This window comes from Triplophysa dalaica, chromosome 24 (genome assembly GCF_015846415.1).
Source record: "Triplophysa dalaica isolate WHDGS20190420 chromosome 24, ASM1584641v1, whole genome shotgun sequence".
In the NCBI taxonomy this organism is placed as follows: domain Eukaryota; kingdom Metazoa; phylum Chordata; class Actinopteri; order Cypriniformes; family Nemacheilidae; genus Triplophysa; species Triplophysa dalaica.
Window position 1 is genome coordinate 1414775 of NC_079565.1, and position 24470 is coordinate 1439244.

Consider the following 24470-nt stretch of genomic DNA (forward strand, 5'->3'; position numbering starts at 1 on the left):
GCGGAACTACAGAGCCGGGCTAAATTCAAAGATTTATTACTTTAGCATTTGGTGGTGCTGACACACACTTCATTCTTAATGTTTGGGTGCTAAATATCACCACACAAGTGTGCATGCATCAGTTCACACAGATTAAAAGTAGGGCTGTACAACAACTCAGTACCTCAGAGATGACGTATCTTTGTAGGCTAACCCCAAAAGTAAGCGCAGCTCTGGTTCCCTCGACCGAAAGCTTGTGAATCTTTCGACTTCAAAAGCTAACATGACGCTATAAACAACAGACTACACTTAAGGTCGCTGGATATCAACGTCACCACCACCAAGCCTTCAACAACAACAAACTTTATTAAAAATGTGTTTCCTGGTGAGTAATTACGCCGTAAATGAATCCACATCTACTTTTTAAGAGATTTGTGCCCATGTTGCATTATTTGTGAGCTAAATATACATGATGACATCTAACGTCCCCGCCAAAGGACGTAGTTGCTTTTAGCAACTTGTTAACAACCGTCGTTTTTTAAGATACAATTTGGGTTTAAAAAAATCACAACCGGGTTATAATTTGTGTGTTTTATTTCATAGAATAAGGTCATAGAAGAGGTTTTGTTTACCACAGGACTTATTTACCAAAAACCCATTCAAAAAACCAATTGACTCTGGATATGGAACTGAAGTCCAAAAATGTTAACTCGCTTCAAGGTTTTGCATACAAAAATATTTAATCTCTGAGCCTCTCTATGTCGTGACTTATTGAAAGCAAAAAATGTAGATGTGTTATATAATATATAAATATACACACTTGCTTGTATACATTTAAGAAATATTTACACGTGAATATAAATATTTATATTTATGTGTCATTTATTTTATATATATAAATACAAATATTGAATATATAAATATATATACTTTTTCTTTCAATTACACATGCTTTTGTGTGAATTTATGTATACATTAGATAATATATGTATATAATAGTAAACAAAAACTTTTATTTTGCTTTCGATTAGTCATGACTAATCATCAAACAGCCTAACACTACAGTGCTTTCTACACACAATGAGACAGGCTCAGTGTCTACTACATTCACTGAATACTGTGATAAAAGAAAATAAACTGATATTCATTCTCCAATAACAAAAAACTGTTGGAGACGAAACCCAGCAAAACAGGAACGACTGATGATAACAAAGCCAAATCCTTCAAACTGAAGTGACAGTGCTAAAATGAGCCCATTGCTCTTACGAGACTGAGACGTTTCTCTGCTTCTCAGGCATTTCTTATATTGGACTCGAAAGAGAGCGCACCGAGACTACACCGAGAGATTCTCTGGTCCTGAAGTGTTTCCTATATTAAACTGCATGGAGACTGCTCTGAAGCGTTTCTTTGAACAGTACAGTATGTCAATCGGGAGGACGGATCTCATCAGGAAACTGTGATTGAACAAGAGCTCTTGACATTTGACGTGTGATTAGACTCAGATCTCTCACTCCGGGTTCTTTGAGCTGGAGCATCACATACAGTATCACACACACAGCGCTTCAGTTTCATTCATTTTAAATCAGACGGGACCTATGAAAGATCAGTTTATGTCCAGGTGCTTCTGCGGAGAAATGACAAGGGATGCGTAAAAAATCTTTTCCATTCACAAACACACAGCAGCAAACCTTTTGATCTGTTTTGGTGCATGTGATGACAGAGAGTGCGCTCATCCAGCGTTCAGTCGCATTGAGCTGTCTGCGGTGTGGACCACTGTACACTGGTCACCTGCTGGAACGACATCACACTGAAAAAACGTGTCATTATTAATGAGATTTCAGATGGGGAAGAGAAAAGAGGTGAAAATAATCAACTGTGTGAGGCGCTGTCTGAACACAGCACTGGAAAATCTGATCACAAATGAGGGTTTATTGGCTATAAACATGAGAGGCTGTGAGCGCAATAATAAGGCCGTTTCCATGCCTGCAGTGTTTGCACGTTATGTTTATATTATTGTATATTACATATATCATTATAAAGCATCTGACCTCACAGATTCATGGCATTAGTGTGGTAGTGTGTCAGAGATCAGACGGCTTCTCTGTAGATCTGATGGTATGGAAGAGATAAATGACAGAGCTCTGGATGGGATGTTGTTCTTTTATGGGCAGATGGCTTTGTGATGGATGTCATTTCTTTGTTAACCTTGATAAGGTCCGACCTGTGACGTCTGTATGTGCTAATGATGTTCACCACGATCTTACTCCAAACTTCACTTCCGACGGAAACCATTTACTGCAGTCAGGGTCATACACGGATCTGTCAGATCACAGATACAGAAAAATCATTCGACCTTAATCTTTTTGACTTGAAAGACCCTCACTGTCTACAATGATATTTAAAGTCTCCCACTCAAAATTTGGCATGACTAGAAATATATATTTGAGATATTTGTCATGCAATCTGTGAAATTTTGTAGTTTTTATAGCTCATTTTGTCCTATTTATAATAATTTTTCGGAAATTTGTTGAGCCCCCGGTTGAAAAATCTGGTCTACAGTCAATATTTACAAAGCTTACACTATGTACATGAGTCAAATTATTTTATTTTATTTTTCCACCAGGGGAAAGCATGATAAAGAATTGATAAAGAAAATATTCACAGACATGTTATCAAACCTGGTAACGCCTTAGCAACCACCCAGAACATTCCAGCAACTCTATAGAATAGCACTACAACTAATAACCTTACCACTGCATAGCAACACCCTAGCAACCATAGAGAACACTCCAGACCTCTAGCACCCAGAACACTCCTGCACCTCTAGCAACACACTACAGCTAATTAAAAGACATCTTTACCACTGCATAGCAACACCTTAGCAACCACCCAGAGCATTCCAGCACCTCAACAGCAACACACAACAACTAATTAAAACATATTCTTGCTCCTTCGTAGCAACACATTAGCAACCACCCAGAAAATTCAAGCAACTCTACATCGTCACATTTTGGTGTGTTATAAGTTGTCCATGCATGTATTAGTAAAAATTAAAGTGTCCGAATGAAAGATGCATTCTATCTAAAAGCGAATGCTCATCCAAACCTGCCTGAAACGCCCTAAAAATCTACATCAATTGGTGGTAAGATTTGACTAAAATCGCCCAAATGTATACGCAAGTAAGGTGGGTGTACCTGTCAGTACAATTGCTTTGGAACCTGATGTTCCAAATATGCTAAGAGATGTCACATTTCCGTCACACGCTTGCAGTATTCGACCAATCACTACACACTGGTTAACTGGCCAATCACAGCACACCTCGCTTTTCAACAAATCTGTGCGTTTCAGAGAGGCGGGGCAAAGAGGAGATACAAACATGAAAAGCATTTTTAAACCTTAAATCGTCTAAACACACATTGCATCACATCTAAAACAAACCATAATAATTGTTTAAGGCGCGTCATATGACCCCTTTAAAATCTAGTAAAGAGTTTGATTCATTTGGTAGACAAATGTGTATAACAAATGTAGTTATTTAATGAACATTTGGTGCGTTTCATCACCTATCAGCCTTGTAAAATTTAATAGGAAAGGTTCATTGTGGCAATTTTACGAGTACTCATATGGTTAAAACATCTGGTAATGAGGAAGCTTGTTGTAGTTTTGTTATACAGTAAACTAAAGGCAAGTTTGTAATGATCTGTGATAAGAAAGACAAATGTGTTGAAGCAGCACTAAACTCTGTTATTAGAGTCAACTTACACCAGGACAGAAAAGTCTAGAAGATGCACCTCTGGGGCCAATAACTGCAGAGCATTAAAGATCTTCTATAGGCTGAGAAACACTCGCTCCCTGTGCATCCCAGTAAAAGCCTAAGTGAGCAAAACATCTTCATAAAACTCTTCGCCTCGACGGTTTCATCTTCATTGCTCTGGCAAATGTTAGCGTGGGGACTTTAGATACAGCTCTATCAAACACACATGTAAAATGCCCTATAAACTCTCACTTTGCCCATGAAATCGAGTCGTAATGGCCGTGCAATTAATTTGATATAAGATGGTTTACACCACCTCCTCAACCGTAATGACTGGGTTCTAAATAACAGCTTTATATGAGAGAGGTTGACGAAGAGATGCTCGTTTATGAGATTTTAGGACATCTACATAAACGGTAAATCCTATGATTTCTTTCTGCTAAAAAAAAGGTAATAGCTAATATGTCAAATATTTCTCCTAGACATATAAGAGATGAAATGGAGAACAAATCAAAAGTTTGCTTGGGTCTCATCTATCTCAGACATTTCTCCTGAGAAACCTCGAAAATGCTTACGTTAGTTTTAGAAGAGATATCAAGAATGCAGACGAGACAAATCTGAGCTCAGTTTGACACAATCAGAGTCAATATTATTGAAGATGAACTCAAATATTTCTCATCAAATTGACCCAAATCCAGATAATTTTACTTTGACAATCCATCTTCATTTTACACCTCTATACTCTTGTGCGTTTCTCATTTGTGTCTCTTCTTATTTCTCCTAAAAATTGATTGGAGAAACATTCAAGTAGAGACTTAAATGAAGCTCCATCAAACCTCCTGAGCTTCGAAAAAGCAACCTCACATGCCAACCACAGCTCAAGTAAAGAGTTCAGATTCCTGAAACCTGGAAATGTTTGTGAGTGTAAAACCTCCAGCCACACCCTGCTGTTTTATCTCTCATAATGCAGATGTGAACATGCTAAAGCTCTGAGCGCAGCGCTCTTTAAACGGCCGTAAAGCTGCGTCCTCAATCCTGCGTGCACATAAAAACGCAGCCGAGCGCAACCCGGCGAGTAAATCATAAGAGCTATCAATAAATAATTACGTTTAAATGTCTCTTAATGACCAAACTTTGCTGACACGGCTGTAGATTATGGGATCAGTGCTGGACCGGTCGTAAAGAGAGGCGGCGGCTGGCTAATGACACGTCGACTTGAGATGAAAGCCTTTCTGAAGAACAATAAGGGCATACAACATACACAAACGAGTGCATTTCAAACATGATCGCTGATGCTCTATAAGATAAGAGAAGAGTGAAATAAAACTGATAAAAAATATACTCTGAAAGAAAGAAACAAGTGACACTTCATTGTCAAATACTTCACTTTATCTTATATATCCTTTAGAAAACTGTAAATCCAATCTGTTTTGGTTCTCTAAAGTGAACGAAAACCAAGATCACATATACCTTTTTTTTTAATATTCAACTATTCGACTGAGTATTTAAAGTCCCAGGGAAATAAAAAATGACAGAGTTTATCAATGTGGGTCTTTCTCTTTTTAAAATTTCTGTGCCCTCAAAAACTTTATTTAAAACCTGAAAATGCACCTCTTTCCGGTAATGACTATCCATCTTGAATGACGTATGTTAGACGGCTTGGGCGGGGCATCCGTTAACTCCTCCCCTTCAACTGCCAGCCTGCTGCCAGTTCCATTTCAAAACGCAACGGATGTTTTCATACATCAAATCAAATCGCAGAAAAAGACGAAAGCCACGGACACAGTTTTTCTTATTCAAAATTTCTCATTCAAAATTCTGAAAATAAAACGATCGCAACTTCCGGTTCATGGGGACCGTCAAAACAGCATATGCGCATTCAGAAATTAACACAAAACTCTTGTACAAAACAGAATAACAATGACAAACAACTATACACACCGCACTTGTATGACCTTATTAAATTTAAGTCATTCAAAAATACAACAAATACACATTCTGTTAATAAGAAATATTTAAAGAATGAATCAAATCAAATATGTGGTTAATCATCATGTCAGTGTTTCATGTTGTGTGTTTTTTTAGTTACATCTATTATTGGCATTTCTACCACAATCTCATACACCTCCCACCCACTGTGTCACTGCCAGACGACTTCCTGTGGAGATCAGAGCTGTCGTCCAATCACGAGCCAAGCGAGACCCCCAGTGGTGACCCCCCACTTCATTCAAACATGTGTGCACAGACACTCCCTGCAGACTAGACATGTTACTTTACCCATCAGCCACTGCACACGGAGGTCACGGAGACGTTAAATACAAGCATCATTAATACTTCTGAAGAGCACAAAACACTGAGAAATAAAAAACAGTCAGAGGGAGAGAAAGAAACAAAACAAGTTTTTTTCTACAATAAAGTCCCATTTACAAGTAAATTAAAACTGTACGCTGGAGATTCCTGTTGTCTCTGTGCCACATCCCATGACAATGATGTCACACACATTGTGCTATCATCACTCAAGAGATGTGTGGTGTCACACGACACGCTGTGATTTATAACAGACGATGAAGATAATGCACCGCGCTCAATACTGATGCTCATTTATGACTTATAAGAGACTGTGATGATCAAGATGATGATGAAATCTTTAGATTATTCATGAGATCTCAGCAGCCTGTGACACACACACAGACTGAAAAACATATACACACCTAATGAGATGATGAACACAGCTCAGCGTGTGAGATGTGTCTCATGTAAACGTGTTTTAGTTAACGGATGATGTCATGCTAAATGCACAACCAACAAAAATATCACATACAGAGAACACACATAAATAACACACTCATTGTGAATTCATCAAATTCCACCATTTGAGTTACTGAACACTTAAAAGCATTGAACATTGGTTTGTTGCCTTTAATGTACATCTGTGTAATATTCAGTGTGCTGTAAAATGTTGAGCTGCTGGAGTTTAGCTGTTAAACTACACAATATCTGTTATTACACCAGCAGAATAAACGTCATTTCACGTGACAGTCCAACAGTGACACCTGCAGGTCGGATAGGAACAGTGCAGCCATAACAATCATGACAGGAGCTTACGGCATAAAAACTTCCCTACGACTAGTGGTGTATTTTATGGCAAGCCGAATTAGCTTAAATTGTCCCAAGCGTTACTTGTCGTCATCGCATTTTTACTAGTAAGTATGAAATTAGAGAGCTCTATTATTCAATTCTTACTAGTAAAAATTCAATTGTATAGCTCTCTAATTCATTCAGAGACCTCTCTAAACATAATTGTTACTAGTAAAAATACAATTGTAGAGCTTGTTAATTCATTTAGAGAGCTCTCTAATAATAGTTGTTACTTGTAAAAACTGAACTACAAAGATCTTTAATCGTAATTGTTACTACTAAAAATTGAATTATTGAGCTCTCTGACTTAATTATTACTAGTAAAAAGTAACACTGGGGACAATTTAAGCTAATTCGGCTTGCCAAAGTTGTTACGCAGCCTCTTTCCTCGCTCTTTAGCGTCACTTCAAAGCGTCGTCAACTAATGATGACTCTACACCACTGGATTTAGCTTGAACATCAGGATTCTTGAACATAAGATATAATTATTTATATTCTAACTGTTTCAACCTCCACAAAATACCACAATTGTACTTATTTTATTACCAGTTATTATTAATGAATTATTGTTGTTGTGATTTCACATACATTGTGTTTTGTACGTGTAAACAATAATGATAATGATTACAATAAAAATAATTAAAACTGTGCTGAAAAGTACACTTTATACACCCGTGTATCCTCGCTCATGACTCCTCAGGAAGACTCCTCCATCCTCGATCCTCGACTCCTCCCGGTGCAATTATAGAATTTAGATATCCTTCAAGCTCGATCGGTTTCCGGGTCATAGGATGGAGGAAAGAGGAGACGAGGAGGGATATTGAGAAGCACCCTTGCTTCGATTCCTCCCTCCTTGCGTCTTTTCCTTGCTTCCTTCTCTCGCATCCTGAAGTGTTGGAGCTAAGACACGAGGAAAGGAAGCGAGGGAAGGAAACGAGGACGCACAAATAAGAAATGAGAAGCTCCCCATGTCTCGTCGGTGTTTCCCGCCCTTTTGTCTCGTTAGCTTTCCCATCAGTGTGTGGTAGTGCTGATACGTCTTTCATGGCGCCGATCGGTGGATCTGATTATTAGTGTCCTATCAGTTGATATGGGGATGTATATACTGTATATCCTATGTTAAAGGAGTTTTGATTCACCTAGTCCTGCCCTTTCTTTTTGCTTCGGTGTTACATCCCGTCGTCCAACAGGTATGTAGGGATGTTGACTGTGTTATTGGTTGCATGTGGTAGCTAATGTTAGCGGTTCTTAGCAGAACGGCGCGTTAACAGAAACCTTGTGACTGACATTTGGTTGGCGTCGCCCCTCTACAGGTAAATGTACTGGCTGTGGTGGTGTGATGTAAGATTGTGCTAGTGTTTACACCATACAGGCTTTGTGTTTACAGGCCAAAGGCTTGAGTGAGCATGAGTTGAGCTTGGGTGTCCGTTACGAATATTTTGGGGGTTGGCTGTGTGTGTACCCGACATACTGAACGAGTTGTCCTTCGCACAATAGAATGATTACCCGATCCGCGGAGTTAGGTGGGATGTGTACGGTACGTGGGTTAAACCTCGTCCCTGTTAGCCACTGGAATGAGTCCCTAACACATTCTATGTAGATTTGATGATGGTGATGATCTTGCGGTTTCTGGCCGCCTAAATGAACTCCGCTTACTGATTGTTGAACGAGCCGCAACCGTCCAGACATTCATCAGTTGTTGCTTATTGGGGGTAGGGAGGTTCTTCATGGTATGTACTGGGAAAGTTTTATCAGGATTGTAATCTGGTTTAATGGATCTAACTATTTATTGCATTACCGACAGATTGGCCGTGCCTCTACCAGCGAGTAGTTTTCACGCTTTGGAGCTACATGAGAGTTATCCGGAGGCGCTGTTGCTTTACCCGATGTTATTGTTAATTTTCTTTAGTTTAATTTGTTTTGCTTGTTGTGTTTGCTGTTTTTATTTTATTCTTTTTTTTGTTCTTATTCTTACCTTGCCTGGTTGGCATTATTGTTTTCATGTTTTTGCTTTCGTTTGGTTAATTGCTGTAGCGGCATATTTAATTTAATTTGATTCCATTATATTGTTTTCTTAATACTTGTTGTTTTTGTATTTTGTGAAGCTGCATTGTTGTGGGCCAGTGGAGCGCCTATTTGCTCTATTTCAATGTAGTGCCCAGGGGCGTCGCAACCGTGGGGGATGTGGGTGTTTTAACACCCACACTTTTCCCGGTGAGAGGGTTAAACACCCGCACTTTTTCTGCAGTTTTCCGCAGTTTTGTACAAACGCATTACAGCAGTCGCTCCTCCGTTTCTCTGTCAGCTCTGTGTCTGCGCTCGATGTGGCTGCTTCCTCTCCCCTCCCTCTCAAACAGGACACTGGCTTTGAGTGTGACCGGCTGATGATTGGCTGTTCTGCCTTAAGTCCCGCCTCTCTTGGTCTGTTATCGGTCAGCTCGTGCTGAGGAGGCGGGATCTTATGGTTATGGTTATTTACGTCTGTATAAAGTAACTGTGATGAAGAAGGCAGGGAATTGACGAGGAGGAGGGACAAATTGTCCTTGTCAAGCAGTGTATTTATGGGTTTATTGCCAGTGCTATTGATTTTGATATTTTGAGTATTGTTTTATTGATTAGCTGAATACTTTTGTGGATTCTTACCTATTATGTATGATTGTACCTGTTCATCCATCCATTTTCTACCGCTTATCCGGGGCCGGGTCGCGGGGGCAGCAGTCTAAGCAGGGATGCCCAGACTTCCCTCTCCCTAGCCACTTCCTCCAGCTCTTCCGGGGGGACACCGAGGCGTTCCCAGGCCAGCCGGGAGACATAGTCCCTCCAGTGTGTCCTAGGTCTTCCCCGGGGTCTTCTCCCGGTGGGACATGCCCGGAACACCTTACCGGGAAGGCGTCCAGGGGGCATCCGGAAAAGATGCCCGAGCCACCTCAGCTGGCCCCTCTCGATGTGGAGGAGCAGCGGATCTACTCTGAGCTCCTCCCGAGTGACCGAGCTTCTCACCCTATCTCTAAGGGATCGCCCGGCCACCCTGCGGAGAAAGCTCATTTCGGCCGCCTGTATCCGGGATCTTGTCCTTTCGGTCATGACCCACAGCTCATGACCATAGGTGAGAGTAGGAACGTAGATTGACCGGTAAATCGAGAGCTTCGCTTTGCGGCTCAGCTCCTTCTTCACCACGACAGACCGGTACAGCGACTGCATTACTGCAGAAGCTGCACCGATCCGTCTGTCAATCTCCCGCTCCACCCTTCCCTCACTCGTGAACAAGACCCCCAGATACTTGAACTCCTCCACTTGAGGCAGGAACTCTCCACCTACCTGAAGTGAGCAAGCCACCCTTTTCCGGCTGAGAACCATGGCCTCAGATTTGGAGGTGCTGATTCTCATCCCAGCCGCTTCACACTCGGCTGCAAACCGTCCCAGTGCATGCTGAAGGTCCTGGTCTGATGGGGCCAGCACGATGACATCATCCGCAAAGAGCAGAGATGCAATTGTGTGGTCACCAAACCCGACGCCCTCCGGCCCCTGGCTGCGCCTAGAAATTCTGTCCATAAAAATTATGAACAGAACCGGCGACAAAGGGCAGCCCTGCCGGAGTCCAACATGCACCGGAAACAAGTCTGACTTACTGCCGGCAATGCGAACCAAGCTCCTGCTCCGGTCGTACAGGGACCGGATGGCCCTTAGCAAAGGGTCCCGAATCCCATACTCCCGGAGCACCCTCCACAAGATGCTGCGAGGGACACAGTCGAATGCCTTCTCCAAATCCACAAAACACATGTGGATTGGTTGGGCAAACTCCCATGAACCCTCCAGCACCCTGAAGAGGGTATAGAGCTGGTCCAGTGTTCCACGACCGGGACGGAAACCACACTGTTCCTCCTGAATCCGAGGTTCTACTATCGGCCGGATTCTCCTCTCCAGTACCCTGGCATAGACTTTCCCGGGGAGGCTGAGAAGTGTGATCCCCCGGTAATTGGAGCACACCCTCCGGTCCCCCTTCTTAAAAAGGGGGACCACCACCCCGGTCTGCCAGTCCAAGGGCACTGTCCCCGACCGCCACGCGATGCTGCAGAGGCGTGTCAGCCAAGACAGCCCCACAACATCCAGAGACTTGAGGTACTCAGGACGGATCTCATCCACCCCCGGTGCCCTGCCACCGAGGAGTTTCTTGACTACCTCGGTGACTTCATCCCGGGTGATGGGCAAGTCCGCCTCTGAGCCCTCGGCCTCTGCTTCCTCAATGGAAGACGTGACGGCGGGATTGAGGAGATCCTCGAAGTATTCCTTCCACCGCCCGATGATATCCCCGGTCGAGGTCAACAGCTGCCCCCCTCCACTGTAAACAGCGTTGGTGGGGCATTGCTTCCCCCTCCTGAGGCGTCGGACGGTTTGCCAGAATCTCTTCGAGGCCGACCGATAGTCCTTCTCCATGGCCTCGCCGAACTCCTCCCAGGCCCGAGTTTTTGCCTCCCCAACCACCCGGGCTGCAGTCCGCTTGGCCTGTCGGTACCTGTCAGCTGCCTCGGGAGTCCCACAAGCCAGCCAGGCCCGATAGGACTCCTTCTTCAGCTTGACGGCATCCCTTACTTCCGGTGTCCACCACCGGGTTCGGGGATTGCCGCCTCGACAGGCACCGGAGACCTTACGGCCACAGCTCCGAGTGGCTGCGTTGACAATGGAGGTGGAGAACATGGTCCACTCGGACTCAATATCTCCAGACTCCCTCGGGATCTGGTCGAAGCTCTGCCGGAGGTGGAAGTTGAAGATCTCTCTGACAGGCGATTCGGCCAAACGTTCCCAACAGACCCTCACAGTACGTTTGGGTCTGCCGAGTCTGTCCAGCTTCCTCCCCCGCCATCGGATCCAACTCACCACCAGGTGGTGATCGGTTGACAGCTCCGCCCCTCTCTTCACCCGAGTGTCCAAGACATACGGCCGTAGGTCAGATGAAACAACAACAAAGTCGATCATTGACCTCCGGCCAAGGGTGTCCTGGTGCCATGTGCACTGATGGACACCCTTATGCTTGAACATGGTGTTCGTTATGGCCAAACTGTAACTCGCACAGAAGTCCAATAACAGAACACCACTCGGGTTCAGATCAGGGGGGCCGTTCCTCCCAATCATGCCCCTCCAGGTGTCACTGTCGCTGCCCACGTGAGCGTTGAAGTCACCCAGCAGAACGACGGAGTCCCCAGTCGGGGCGCTTTCCAGCACCCCTCCCAGAGACTCCAAGAAGGCCGGGTACTCTACACTGCCATTTGGCCCATAGGCGCAAACGACAGTGAGAGACCTATCCCCGACCCGGAGGCGCAGGGAAGCGACCCTCTCGTTCACCGGGGTAAACTCCAACACATGGCGGCTGAGCTGGGGGGCTATAAGCAAACCCACACCAGCCCGCCGCCTCTCACCCTTGGCAACTCCAGAGTGGTAAAGAGTCCATCCTCCCTCGAGGAGTGTGGTTCCAGAGCCCAAGCTGTGCCGAGGCCCCCGCCTTCGACTACCACCCGTTCCACTTTGCACCGGCCCCTTACGGTCCCTCCTGTAGGTGGTGAATCCACGGGAGGGTGGCCCCACGTCGCTCCTTCGGGCTGAGCCCGGCCGGACCCCATGGGGGGAGGTCCGACCACCAGGCGCTCGCATACGAGCCCCAACCCCGGGCCTGGCTCCAGGGTGGGGCCCCGGCTGCGCCATACCGGGCGACGTCACGGTCCTCGAAATTGTGGTCATCATATGGGTTTTTTTTTAACCGCTCTTGGTCTGACCCGTCGCCTAGGACCTGTTTGCCTTGGGAGACCCTACCAGGGGCATATAGCCCCGGACAACATAGCTCCTAGGGTCTTTCGGGTACTCAAACCCCTCCACCACGGTAAGGTGGCAGTTCAAGGAGGAGTTGTACCTGTTGAAGAACTAAATTGTAAATTGTTATATTATTTATACCACCAGAGAAAAAGCTTTGTGTGGGAGTTTTTTATATCTCCCCTTTTCAAGGCGCAAGTAAGCGAACTTAGGCAGTCTCAGTCATAGTCCTGTCAGACCCGTGTCACTATCAAGTTTACCACTGTCTATTCCCCCTGGGATTATTAAAGTATTTATGATTCTTATTCATTAGCAAGTCTACTGTTCTGTATTTTAACAACAGAGTTTTTACTTCTTTTCTAATATCACTCATTTAAATGGGAAGCTTTTTATATCGGGTATGTTATACCTCTTGTACCGTTCTGTCATTGCATTCTTCGTTTTAATTGTTAACAAACAACCACATCCATCCCCCGTACTTTTTAAAAGCTTGCTACGCCCCTGGTAGTGCCCCATAGCTGGAGGGTGCCTGCACCCTTGAAATTTGTGCCAAACCTGTTCCTATCTATTCTTTTCACAGGAGCTGAGTGCCGAAGCGGGCGGAGTTTGGTGTGGTGGTGTTCCCCATGAGTGCTGTTGTGTGTGTGTGTGTGTGTGTGTGTGTGTGTGTGTGTGTGTGTGTGTGCGCGCGCGCGCCCGGTGTAACCAGTTTGAAGTGTGGTGTGGCCTAGTGCAGCGGTTCCCAATCCTGGTCCACCGCTCTGCATATTTTGTGTATCTCTCTTGTTTAACACACCTGATTTAAATCTCTAGCTCATTAGAAGAGAGCTTAATGAATGAACCGCGTTCCGATTGACGTGTTCCCTGAACTGTGTTCATTGCTCTCTACTCCCTGCACACACGAAATCGGCTGACGTTAATTTAAGAACACGAAGAACAAAACTTACTACGGAAGATTGAAGGGTAATTTAACCGTAATTTTGAGATTTGCGCAACATTATCCACATTTCGAACGGGATTTATGGCAGAATATCTAGTGATGTTTTCGCAGGGCTCTTATGGGCGTATTAAACAAACCTCCGAAGCGGTAGGAGAAGCATACAAAATATGCAGAGCAGGGGGTCGCGAGGACCAGGATTGAGAACCGCTGGCCTAGTGTGTCCCTAGACCCTACGGTCGGGCCTCAGCTCCTGTTCTATGTTGTTTGGCCTATTTGGAGGGATTTGTTGTCTCAGGCTGCTTACGGTGGAATTCTTCCATCCTAGTATTTTCTTTGTTTATATTTCTTTATTTTCAAGTGATTGTGTGTCAGAATCTTTTAAATAAAAATATATATACATTTCCACGCTCACGTCTCCTGCCGCCTCCTGAAGTGAACTTATGTGGTTTAAGTTATAAGAATCTCTGTTTTTATCCCTGGAAAGTATCCAGGGTGAGGTAGTTGCTCCATTTTGTGGTCGATTTGCGTCAGTTCACAAGTGTTTCATCTCCCACACCTGCCTCTTGTTAATCATCCTGTGTTTGTTACCCTAAATCATCCTCATGTTCATTGTCTTGTGCTGGTGGATTGTATTATACATTGTTCCTTGTACTCTGTCCATGTTTCTAAGGTTACTCTGTGACTGGAATCATATCGTGTGAGTTACCCTTGTCATTTGTTCTGTGAAGTCGATGTCCCTTGTTAATATTACCTCGTGTCCTGTAAGTTTAGTTTAGTGTATTTCTAAGTGTTTGTCTAGTCAACTGAGTCCTTGTCCTTGTTTCAGTTTATTATTATCCTGTCCTCGTGGGTTTTTGTTTTGCCTTTTTGTCTTGTTTTGCATAGATAAATATCCTGTTGAACCACATCCGTGTGTTTGCCTGCACTTGGGTTTTAGTTCCCGGTCCTCACTTGACACTATGCTCTGTTGTTCCTTCTATGTCGCTCTTAAAGGGGCCGCGTTCTTAAACTAATCAATCAAAAACAAGTGTGACAACCTGCTTTACCGAGAGAAAACATTTTGATGCTATTTACACATGAGTTTCCTTTTGTTGAACTCCCTCTTCTAAATTTTATTTTGATTTTCAATAAATTGAAAACAAAACATTTGGGAAAAGTGCATCGCATTAGTATTCAGCAGAGGTGGGGGACTCGAGTCACATGACTTGACTCGAGTCTGACTCGAGTCACAATTTTGAGGACTTGCGACTTGCTTGATTGAAGTAAGAAAATGACTTGACTTGACTTTGACTTGAGAGCAGGTGACTTGAGACTTGACTTGACTTTAAATGGAAGACTCGACAATGACTTGAACTTTGTAAAGTAATGAAATTACCTAAAATAATTATTGTGACTCGGCAGCACTACAGCGCCTGTCCCTTTAACGCTGCTCAACTCAAACCGCGCCAAACAAGGTGTAACAGCCAATTACTGTAGAGCAGTTACGATAGAGAGGAAACTGCGCATGCGCCTGGCGGCTTGAAACAGTTGTGGCCGTTACAATGGCGGACAACAGTCGATCTCCACAGATAGTCACGTTTGGCTATAAGGACTTTGAACTGGACCGCGAAAATAAAAAAAGATTTGCCAGATGCAGAGTATGCAACGCGAGGATTTCTGACGCGACAACCACAACGTCCAATTTCGTCCGACATTACAAGAACCACAAGGAAAGGTAAGAAAGTAATTTCTTTATAGTCAGTGTAATAAAACGATTACTAATATAATTAATTAATCGTTTCTGATTGTCATAATTTTGCTTTGGTTGTTTTTTATCATTAGAAAAGTGATAATCGATCATCACTGGTAGGCCTACATCTCATCTCATAAGGTGATGAATTGGGGAATCTGGCTATAATGGCGTAGCCCGAATTGTTATGTTCTTCAAACATTAAAATCATCTTAAAATAAAGAAGGGCTTCTCTGTATTACATGTAGGCGAATGTCTATATTAAATGTGCGCATGTTCAAGTGTTTGTGTGGACTGTGTGTGGAAGCTGAATAGCAGCTCTCTTATATACTGGATGACTGGCTGACATGGACGCGCCGGTGAGATCACTTGAACTTAAAAAACTCTTTAAAAACTTTTCGGTCATACTGACGAGAATAATTTCATAGTTCGAATCTGTTAAATGTCTACATTTTTTTTATACTCACAATAACACTAAAACGTTTTGTGCTGTAAAATAATAAAACTAGTTCAAATAGAAAACAAATATTCTCAGATTATATATTACGTATGAAACGTGCATACTGCGCGTCCACCGCAGAGATGACGATTAAGCATCATAACTTCATCACTGGGCTATATTAACATACATTTTATTTATATTCTACCGAAATGAAAAATATTCGATCATATTATTGATAAACAAGATTCAATATCGAAGTCAATAAAATGATCCGGGATTCCCATCACTAGATGCAAATTCCCTATAGGCCCACTGTTCACATTAATGGACAGCACAAGTATTACAGCATCATGTACTTAAAACATACAATAGTCAAGTTTTCAATCACAATTCTTAGTTTATAAGCTTCATAGCCTGTATAAATGCATTCTCTCAGATTTAAGTATTTCCATTTCTGTGTAGACGTTGCAATTAAATTGAATTAGATTTTATTATACATTTCAGACTGGATTTCTTTTGTGTAAGCAACACTTTTATTTTCAGATATTAATGTTGCACAGATATGCATATTATTCATATATAGCAATGTGAATAAGATACATAATGTATGTATATAAGTTCATCTTTTCTGTGCAAAAATAAACATGTATCTAAAAAATTAACCTCGGTTTATTTTAGTACTGCGACTTGACTTGACTTGAAACTTATCAGGACTTGACTTGACTTGCTTAGGATGAACCCTTGACTTGACTTGACTTGCTTGATTTGTCTAAACTGTGACTTGAGACTTGACTCGAGACTTGATTGTTAAGACTTGAGACTTGCTTGGACTTGGCCATATGTGACTTGTTCCCATCTCTGGTATTCAGTACTCAAATCATTTGGGCCATGATGTGACAAGATTATCACATATCTGGCAATTTTCTGCCATTCTTCTTTTCAGATCCTCTCAAACTCTGGATGGATGAGGACCATCAGTAGTCAGACATTTTCAGGTTTCTACAGAGACGTTCAGGTGGGTTCAAGCTCAAGCACTGACTGGACCACTCAAGGACATTGACGGAGTTGACCATCTTGCTGTGCGTCCCTAACCCTATGATATCTTTAAGCAACGGCTGTTTTTAAGAGACGATAAAGCTTTAAACAATTACAAGCAGGTTATAACGGCTGTGTTTAATGTCATAGAATAAAACGTGAAAATAATGAGTTTGTTTACAAAGACTTATTTTAAGGCATATAAAACCATTCGCTGCGTCAAGTTTTTGTCAAGTTCGTGTCTGGTGAGAATATGTTTTGACAGATCATAAGTTAAGGTCAAATCGAAAGTTATAAATTGGGTGGAGCCTGATAAATTTGGCAGCACTTGCTCTAGATCTCATTAGAAATCTGACAGTTGGGGAAACAGCAGTCAGATCACAGAACAGAAGATAAGTATGAAGTTTAACATCGCTTTGAGTGTTGCCGGAACCATACTTCTCTTCATAGCAGGTAAAAAAAAAACAATAAATGTAGTAACGTGTTATAGCCATTGTTTCAATTGTTTAATAACTGGACAGAAATTAAACGCACACAAAACACTTCAATTGATGTTTCTCATGACCTATACAGTTACAGGTAAATGCTTGAAATAGCTTTTGTAGATTAATTTAATGTTTTGGTCTCTTCATAAATATCATACTTTTAAAATAGAGATGCATTATTTTTTTACATTTATAATCTACAATACTGCCTTTGTATATGTCTGCTCACACAGGTTCCCTCTGCCAGTTAAATGGTAAGTTGTCATAATGGCCACAAACCTGTTGTTCTGTTGGTGAGACATTTTAAAAGTGAATTCTCATGTCATCTTTTCTTTCATTAGTATGTGGTCAAACCCCCCTCAACACAAGGATTATTGGAGGGGAGGATGCACAGGCAGGGGCTTGGCCATGGCAAGTCAGCATTCATGTCAATATCAGTTTAGGTTCTTACCATTCCTGTGGTGGGTCTCTAATCAATAAAGACTGGGTTTTATCTGCTGCTCACTGCTTCAAGAGGTATGTTGAAATCTTTAATAAAGCTCAAGTACATTTGTAGATGAATAATTGTGGGCTTAAAGCAGACTCTATTTACAGGAATGACCCTTCTAACATTGTGATGTACTTTGGGCGTAGGAGCCAATCTGGTCCAAATCCCAATGAGATATTCAGGAAAGCGAGTCAAATTATCAAACATCCTAACTACGACAGTACTAAATTTGACTTTGACATAGCGCTCGTCCAGCTCTCCTCCTCTGTGGATTTCACAAATTATGTAAGGCCAGTCTGTCTGGCAGCTGCTGGTAGTGTGTTTGCTGGAGGTACAGAGACCTGGGTCACTGGATTTGGTACACTGCAGAGTGGAGGTGAGTTGACATTTGCTGGCCAATTAACTGAATATGAGCAATATTTTACACCTTTAATGGAGTAACAGCGACTTGAGACGTGCGGATCCATATGCATATCATTATTCCAAAACATTGTCAAAACATGGGCAAGGTGGAGTCACAAGAGTAATCCTAAACAGGCGTGGGTGTATCAACAGCAGACATAATCCAATGGAATAAGAGTTCAATAAAAGTAATCCAATACACAGGCAGATGATCAGAACACGAGGAAACAGGCAAAACTTTACATTTAGTCATTAGCAAGACTTGACTAGACTAACTCTGCGTTCCTACTGGGATATATCACTCTTGGGAGAGACAACAATCATGGCCGCATTACTGCAGAGTAGTCCAAACCGAAGGGTCCTTCAGAGGTCGATATATTCCAGTTGGAACGCAGGGTGATTCTTAAAGTGTGTGTGATTGGTTTCAGGTGAGCTTGTGATTAGTGCAATGGCGCATGGGAAATGTAGTCCAGGGTGATGTGTAACAGTCTATTTGGCGTAAGAGTCAATATAATGAAAGGGTGACCTATGATGTCAAACGGATGGAAGTCCATGAACCAGATTCATGACGAAACCTCAAAAATGTACCTAGAAATGTTTCCTCTCATCCGTTTCACAGGTACACCTGCTGACACACTGCAGGAGGTGATGATACCAATTGTGAACCACACTGACTGTAATGAGTCTTATAATGGCTCTATCACAAGCAATATGATTTGTGCTGGATTGCTAAATGTGGGAGGGAAAAGTGCATGTCATGTAAGTCTCGGTTTTTATTATTTAGCGTTCTTTACAAAACAGATTGTTTCTAAGCAGCTTAAGATTGACCACGTTTGCGTGCGCCCTCATGACGTGAATCTAATGACATTTTGGGAATATGTGGATTAAACTTGATTTAAAACTTGTTTTAAGCTTGAATGAATTGAGTTAATGCTGAACATAAAGTCATGTTGCGATCAAATGTTTTAAATACCTGTTTAAATAAGTAAAATTCCTTTTATCTTTAAAGAATATTAGGAATGAATATATAGATGAGGTATGGATATGTGCATAAACCAACTTAACCTTCAACCCATATGACTGTATAGATTGCTTTTTCCTTACATAAAATATGACCCAGGAGCGTTTTTTTTAAATTGCACCTTTACCGGCAGCAATAGATTCCACAGAACTTTTGCCTTGATGTTTTGTGGGGTTTAATGTGCAAGTTGATTGAAAGTTCCAGTAGTTTGGTTGCTAAAGCCTTGCGTTAGCAGAGAATGATGTTTTGATCCCTGGAAAAACACACATGATACTAATAAAAAGCATGCCTGGCTGGAATGCACCTTAAGGCTGTGTTCACACTTGACTTGTTTTTTGACAAGAAAAAGTTGACAAAGGCACTTTTTAGTAAATAAAAAGTTTGGGCGGGTTTTGGTTGCAAATAGCAGCCGAACGCCATGACTTCACCGTCTGTGCACGAAGGCAGCCTAGAGAAATAGATTATGCAGTGTAACGGAAGTCATTTTAAACTACACACAGAGACAACTTTGCAATTACTAATCACATATTTTAAAACTACAATATATAATTCTCACTAGAAATGCAATCAGAAGTTGTTGTAAGTGAAAATTAAACTTACATTTATACAAAACTATGCTCTTACAGGCATTTGGGCAGCCATTTAATTTTTTCGACCTTGAGCCCTCTCGACCAATCATGTTCCTCGCATGTAATTGTGGAAACGACTGGTCTCTGTCCATAGGGTGCTTTTTTTCAGAAAAAGTTAACTTTTTTTCAACCTCAAAAGATGCTCCAATCTGCAGAAAAAGGTTTTTGAATACACGGTTTCCACCATAGGATTACAATGTAAAACAGACGCTTGCAGCTTTAAAAAAGAAGTAAAGTCTTAACACGGCCTACGTCACTTATCCTAATAATGATAGGATATCATAATATCCTATCAGCGCCTGTCAGATACATACATATAAAAGTAGTCTTAGCGAAGTTTATATTGTAAACACAGTGGATTAGGGACTATGTATAAAGTTCACAGGTTACATATAGACAAAAAAACGTTTTAATTGGCAGCGACGGACATTGCTTTTTATTTTGGGTATCTGCCAATCCCTAGTCCCGATCCGCCTCACCTAAATTTCCCATTTACATTGAGAGGACAGGGACCTTTACTGCAGACAGATCGAAATGTTTTGGCTTCACTTTACAGGATGTGTGTGACACACTTGGTTAAATAAAGTTGCCCAATTTTTTACTCTCGGTGACAGGAGAGAAAGACTCCGTGCTTAACTGCAAACAATAAAAGAAGGAAAGATGGGCTAATGAAAACATCTCATTGTTGGACACATGGCCGGCATACTTTTACTATTGAGCTTCACTATTGTATACTTATGTCTGTAACCGTTGTTCACTGTTGTTGTTCACTGTATATTGTCAGATATATAAATGATGATTGTTTGTTGATACAGGGAGACTCTGGAGGTCCAGCTGTCAATACGAACGGTTCCCGGTGGATTCAGTCTGGTATTGTGAATTTTGGTTCAGAACGATGTGATGACCCTAAATATCCCAATGTGTTCGCCAGAGTGTCTCAGTTCCAGGATTGGATCAAGTCCTTTACGGTCAAAAACCCACCTGGATTTGTTAAATTCCCCTCCAATGTATTGAGCAGTTCAGCCAGTCCCCTTTTATTATCAGTTTCTCTCGCATTCTCTATCATTCCTTTGACAATCTCCTTATGTCATTCTTCATAAAGATAATTTGAAATGAAAATGTACCTTTTACAGCAAATTTCTGTTACATTGTCTTTTTTGTCATTCAGAATGATTTAATATAATTAAATATCATCTGACAATAGCCTACTGATGATTGGATGTTATATTTACATTTGGCAGATACTTTTATCCAAAGAGACTCACAAAGAGTTTAGGGAGCAATAAGCAATATGTCAGACAGGGGCAATAATACAATAGGTGCCAACACAAAGTTAGTTGTATCAACAAACGCTAAACCACTACCTGTTTAGAGAAATGTTTTTTGTCTGTCAAGTATTCACAGAAGAGAAGGGTTTTAAGTAGTTTTTTTTACCATTATAGAGATAAATATTATTTTATGGGTGATAACCGATATGCATTACTGATATATGGTGTAAAGCTCTCAATGTCCTCTGTGAGACTGTTGTTGAAAATATAATCAATTTGTTGTAATCACACTGTCTTAACAGAATAAATCCAAAGAAGGAAACTACTAGGAAAATATTTTTTGTTTTCTGCAATGTAAAAATAGGCAGTGATATCCCCAGAATGTCTCTGTATTTCAGCTCAAAATACACCACATATCTTTATTACAATATGTTGAACATGACCATTTGTGGCAGCAATGGAAATGCACCGTTTTAGTCTGTCTCTTTAAATGCAAATGAGCTTTTGCTCCCCTCCCCGAATTAAAAATATGAGGTAGGGCGCTTACACATGTGCTTTGGATGACATCAAGACAAGCAATAAGTCACTTACTGCAATAAAAATCACCTCATGGTCTTGTTCATATATACGAATTACGTAGAAAAGACAAATACATAGAGTAACATATGCTGACCATTTGCTGTGTGAAATGTTGCCCATTGATGATTAATCATGTGCATGCATATTACTAACAGACATAAACACGGATGTATAATTAGAGGGTGTTTCTGCACACAGGCTGGCGACTCAATTTCTCGTAGAAGAGTATTTAAAAGTGCATTTTCTGGGATAGCGTCCCTTTAATATCTTTAACATGTCAGAATGATTTTTGAAGGATCATGTGACACTGAAGTAACGATGCTGAATATATAGGTTTCAACAAAAATGACCAAATTACATTTTAAAAACAGTTGTATTTTATTTTAATTTTCACAAAATTACTGTTTTACTGTATGTCACGCATACAGTAAAACATAAGTATTCCTTATTAAGCTGGCTTTGTCACGTGATATAGACCACCAAAGGAGGCCGGTGGGCACACACAGACAACCACACTAAAGAAATACACATGGATGTGTGGTTGTATTTTAATTTAGCTAAACTAGTTTATTATTTTCAGCCATTAAAGGGCACATATATTCATTTAATTTGGTCAGTATAAAGTGCAATACATAAACCAAGATCACATTAACAAATGTCAATGATGTTTACCAGTTTTGACAACTTTTACCATTAAAAAATAATCAAAAATCACGATCAGGGAATGTTACTTTCTGTTATGTACTGGTTGAAAAAAAACAGCCTGCAGTGTTCAGGGAATGTTATTTTCTGGTTCCCAAAAAAATGACCAACAGAGAACAAAAAAACGTGACGGGACGTGTTGGACTGACGTCTTTTTAACGGTCATTAAACGTCCAAATGTTTGTTGGGAGTCTTCAGTTTGAGAACCGGCCAGTGAAAAATAAATTTTAGAGATTCAGTACTCGTCTTAAAACTGTACTAAACTCTTAAAGGGTATGAACACTTTAAATGAAATAACTTTACTGCTGCATTTACAGAACAGCAAGTAGACAGTGACATCTACTGAAATACATCTGCTGTTACAGCCTACAGCTAGATTGTAGTCTTTATTGTTACATAAATAAAAATCACATTTTTGATTCTGTAATTGTAGGATTTTAATCATGTTGATAAATATTTTGTGTATCCTGAAGTTGGACCACATCCACTGAACATTGGATACTAACATCAAGTTGAAGGACAAATGAAGAAAAAGCAAACTAGTAAAATCATGTTAAACTGTGAGGTAAAAAATCAGCGCTGTAAATCTGACACATGTTTGAACTTTCTGAACAGTTTCTGAGAGGAACATTCTTAGCTATCAGGATCTAGAATAGATATTTTATTTTATTTAACTGTTGTTCAAAAACACAAGCCTTTAAAAACAACATGACAATATTTGTAACATATTAAGAGAGTTTAACAAGAATACAGTTGAGGCTCAAAGTTCACTTATATAAAAAAATGATATTTGTATTTTACATGTTACATTGACCATGTTAGTCTATAGAGATGACAGTTCAGCGATAATATGTCAAGTAATATGAACTGCAACACCATCTTTTCATTTTATTCATTATATTTTGGCTTCAAAAGATAAAAACATGATTCTTTCTCTGCTGTTTTGCTATCATGCGTACAAAGGGCTTTACAAACTCTTTGAAATGTTAATGTCAGTATTCTGTTGAAAAGTGCATTATACAGCATGCCCATGTAACACTTGACAAAAACTTGTAAACACTTAGTTCATCTGAAGATATCTAGAGGATAGTTCCAGAGAATCTGTCCCATCCACCTCGATCACATCTGAGAGAGAAAAGTGAACTAGACACAAAAACGTCTTACATGAATAAATCAAATAAAAATGAATCTAAAAGTCAAAAGTCAAAACTTAAATGTACAGTTGACGGATAGTCTGCTTGCGCAAAAACTGAACACATAATTTCCCCTTATTTCATGTTTGCTATAATAATAAATAAAGAACCCTGTTCTTCCACATTAGCCTATTTGGGTACATTGTAATAACAAAAATGTAGGGTATGTTTACGCTTGTTGTGTAGTATACTTATGCATGCGCGTTATATTAAAATATTTACCGATTAGTTTTTAAAATACTTACAGAATAAATATTTTTATTCCCAAACTTTGCATATTGTTCTCCTTTACCTACAGATAGAGGTACAGTGTTGTAACAGTTAGTTACGCTATAAATTCTTTTTAATTATGTTTTGCATTTATGATCTTATCTATATACAACGTAATTTTACACATGATTTATTTTAAAAACAGCTGATAATGAGTTTGTATTATTAATGATACAGTGGAATAGTGGGACAAGATCTTTGTTGTTTTCTTTTGTTTCTATAACAAAGTGGAAAGTGAAGTTGAAATCGATTACAAAAATTCCGAGTCAGCCCTAGTGATGTTCATCATTGCGCTTCTCTTGGTGACGCCTTTATTTAGGGCAGTACCATGTGTAGAATACAACAAATAATTTGTTTAAGCTGATCATTATCTTTTAGCAACAATATGATACAATTTAGTCCGTAGGGTGTGAGTGCGTGAGTGAATGAGTGAGTGTGTGTGCCCTGTGATGGGTTGGCACTCCATCCAGGGTGTATCCTGCCTTGATGCCCGATGACTCCTGAGATAGGTGCAGGCTCCCCGTGACCCGAGGTAGTTCGGATAAGCGGTAGAAGATGGATGGATGGATGATACAATTTATAACTTAAAGATGAATACATTATAAATGTTAAGAC

The 24470-nt window shown here is 40.9% G+C and overlaps 1 protein-coding gene across 1 annotated transcript; it reads left to right on the forward strand.

The window, feature by feature from the left end:
• The first annotated feature begins 17193 nt into the window (after window positions 1–17193).
• On the forward strand, window positions 17194–20943 carry LOC130414650 (trypsin-like). Its single transcript, XM_056740665.1, has 6 exons — window positions 17194–17272; window positions 17538–17558; window positions 17646–17820; window positions 17899–18167; window positions 18813–18952; window positions 20659–20943. The coding sequence occupies exons 1-6, from the start codon at window positions 17218–17220 to the stop codon at window positions 20941–20943; spliced, it is 945 nt and encodes a 314-aa protein (XP_056596643.1). The 5' UTR covers window positions 17194–17217.
• Window positions 20944–24470: the final 3527 nt, after the last annotated feature.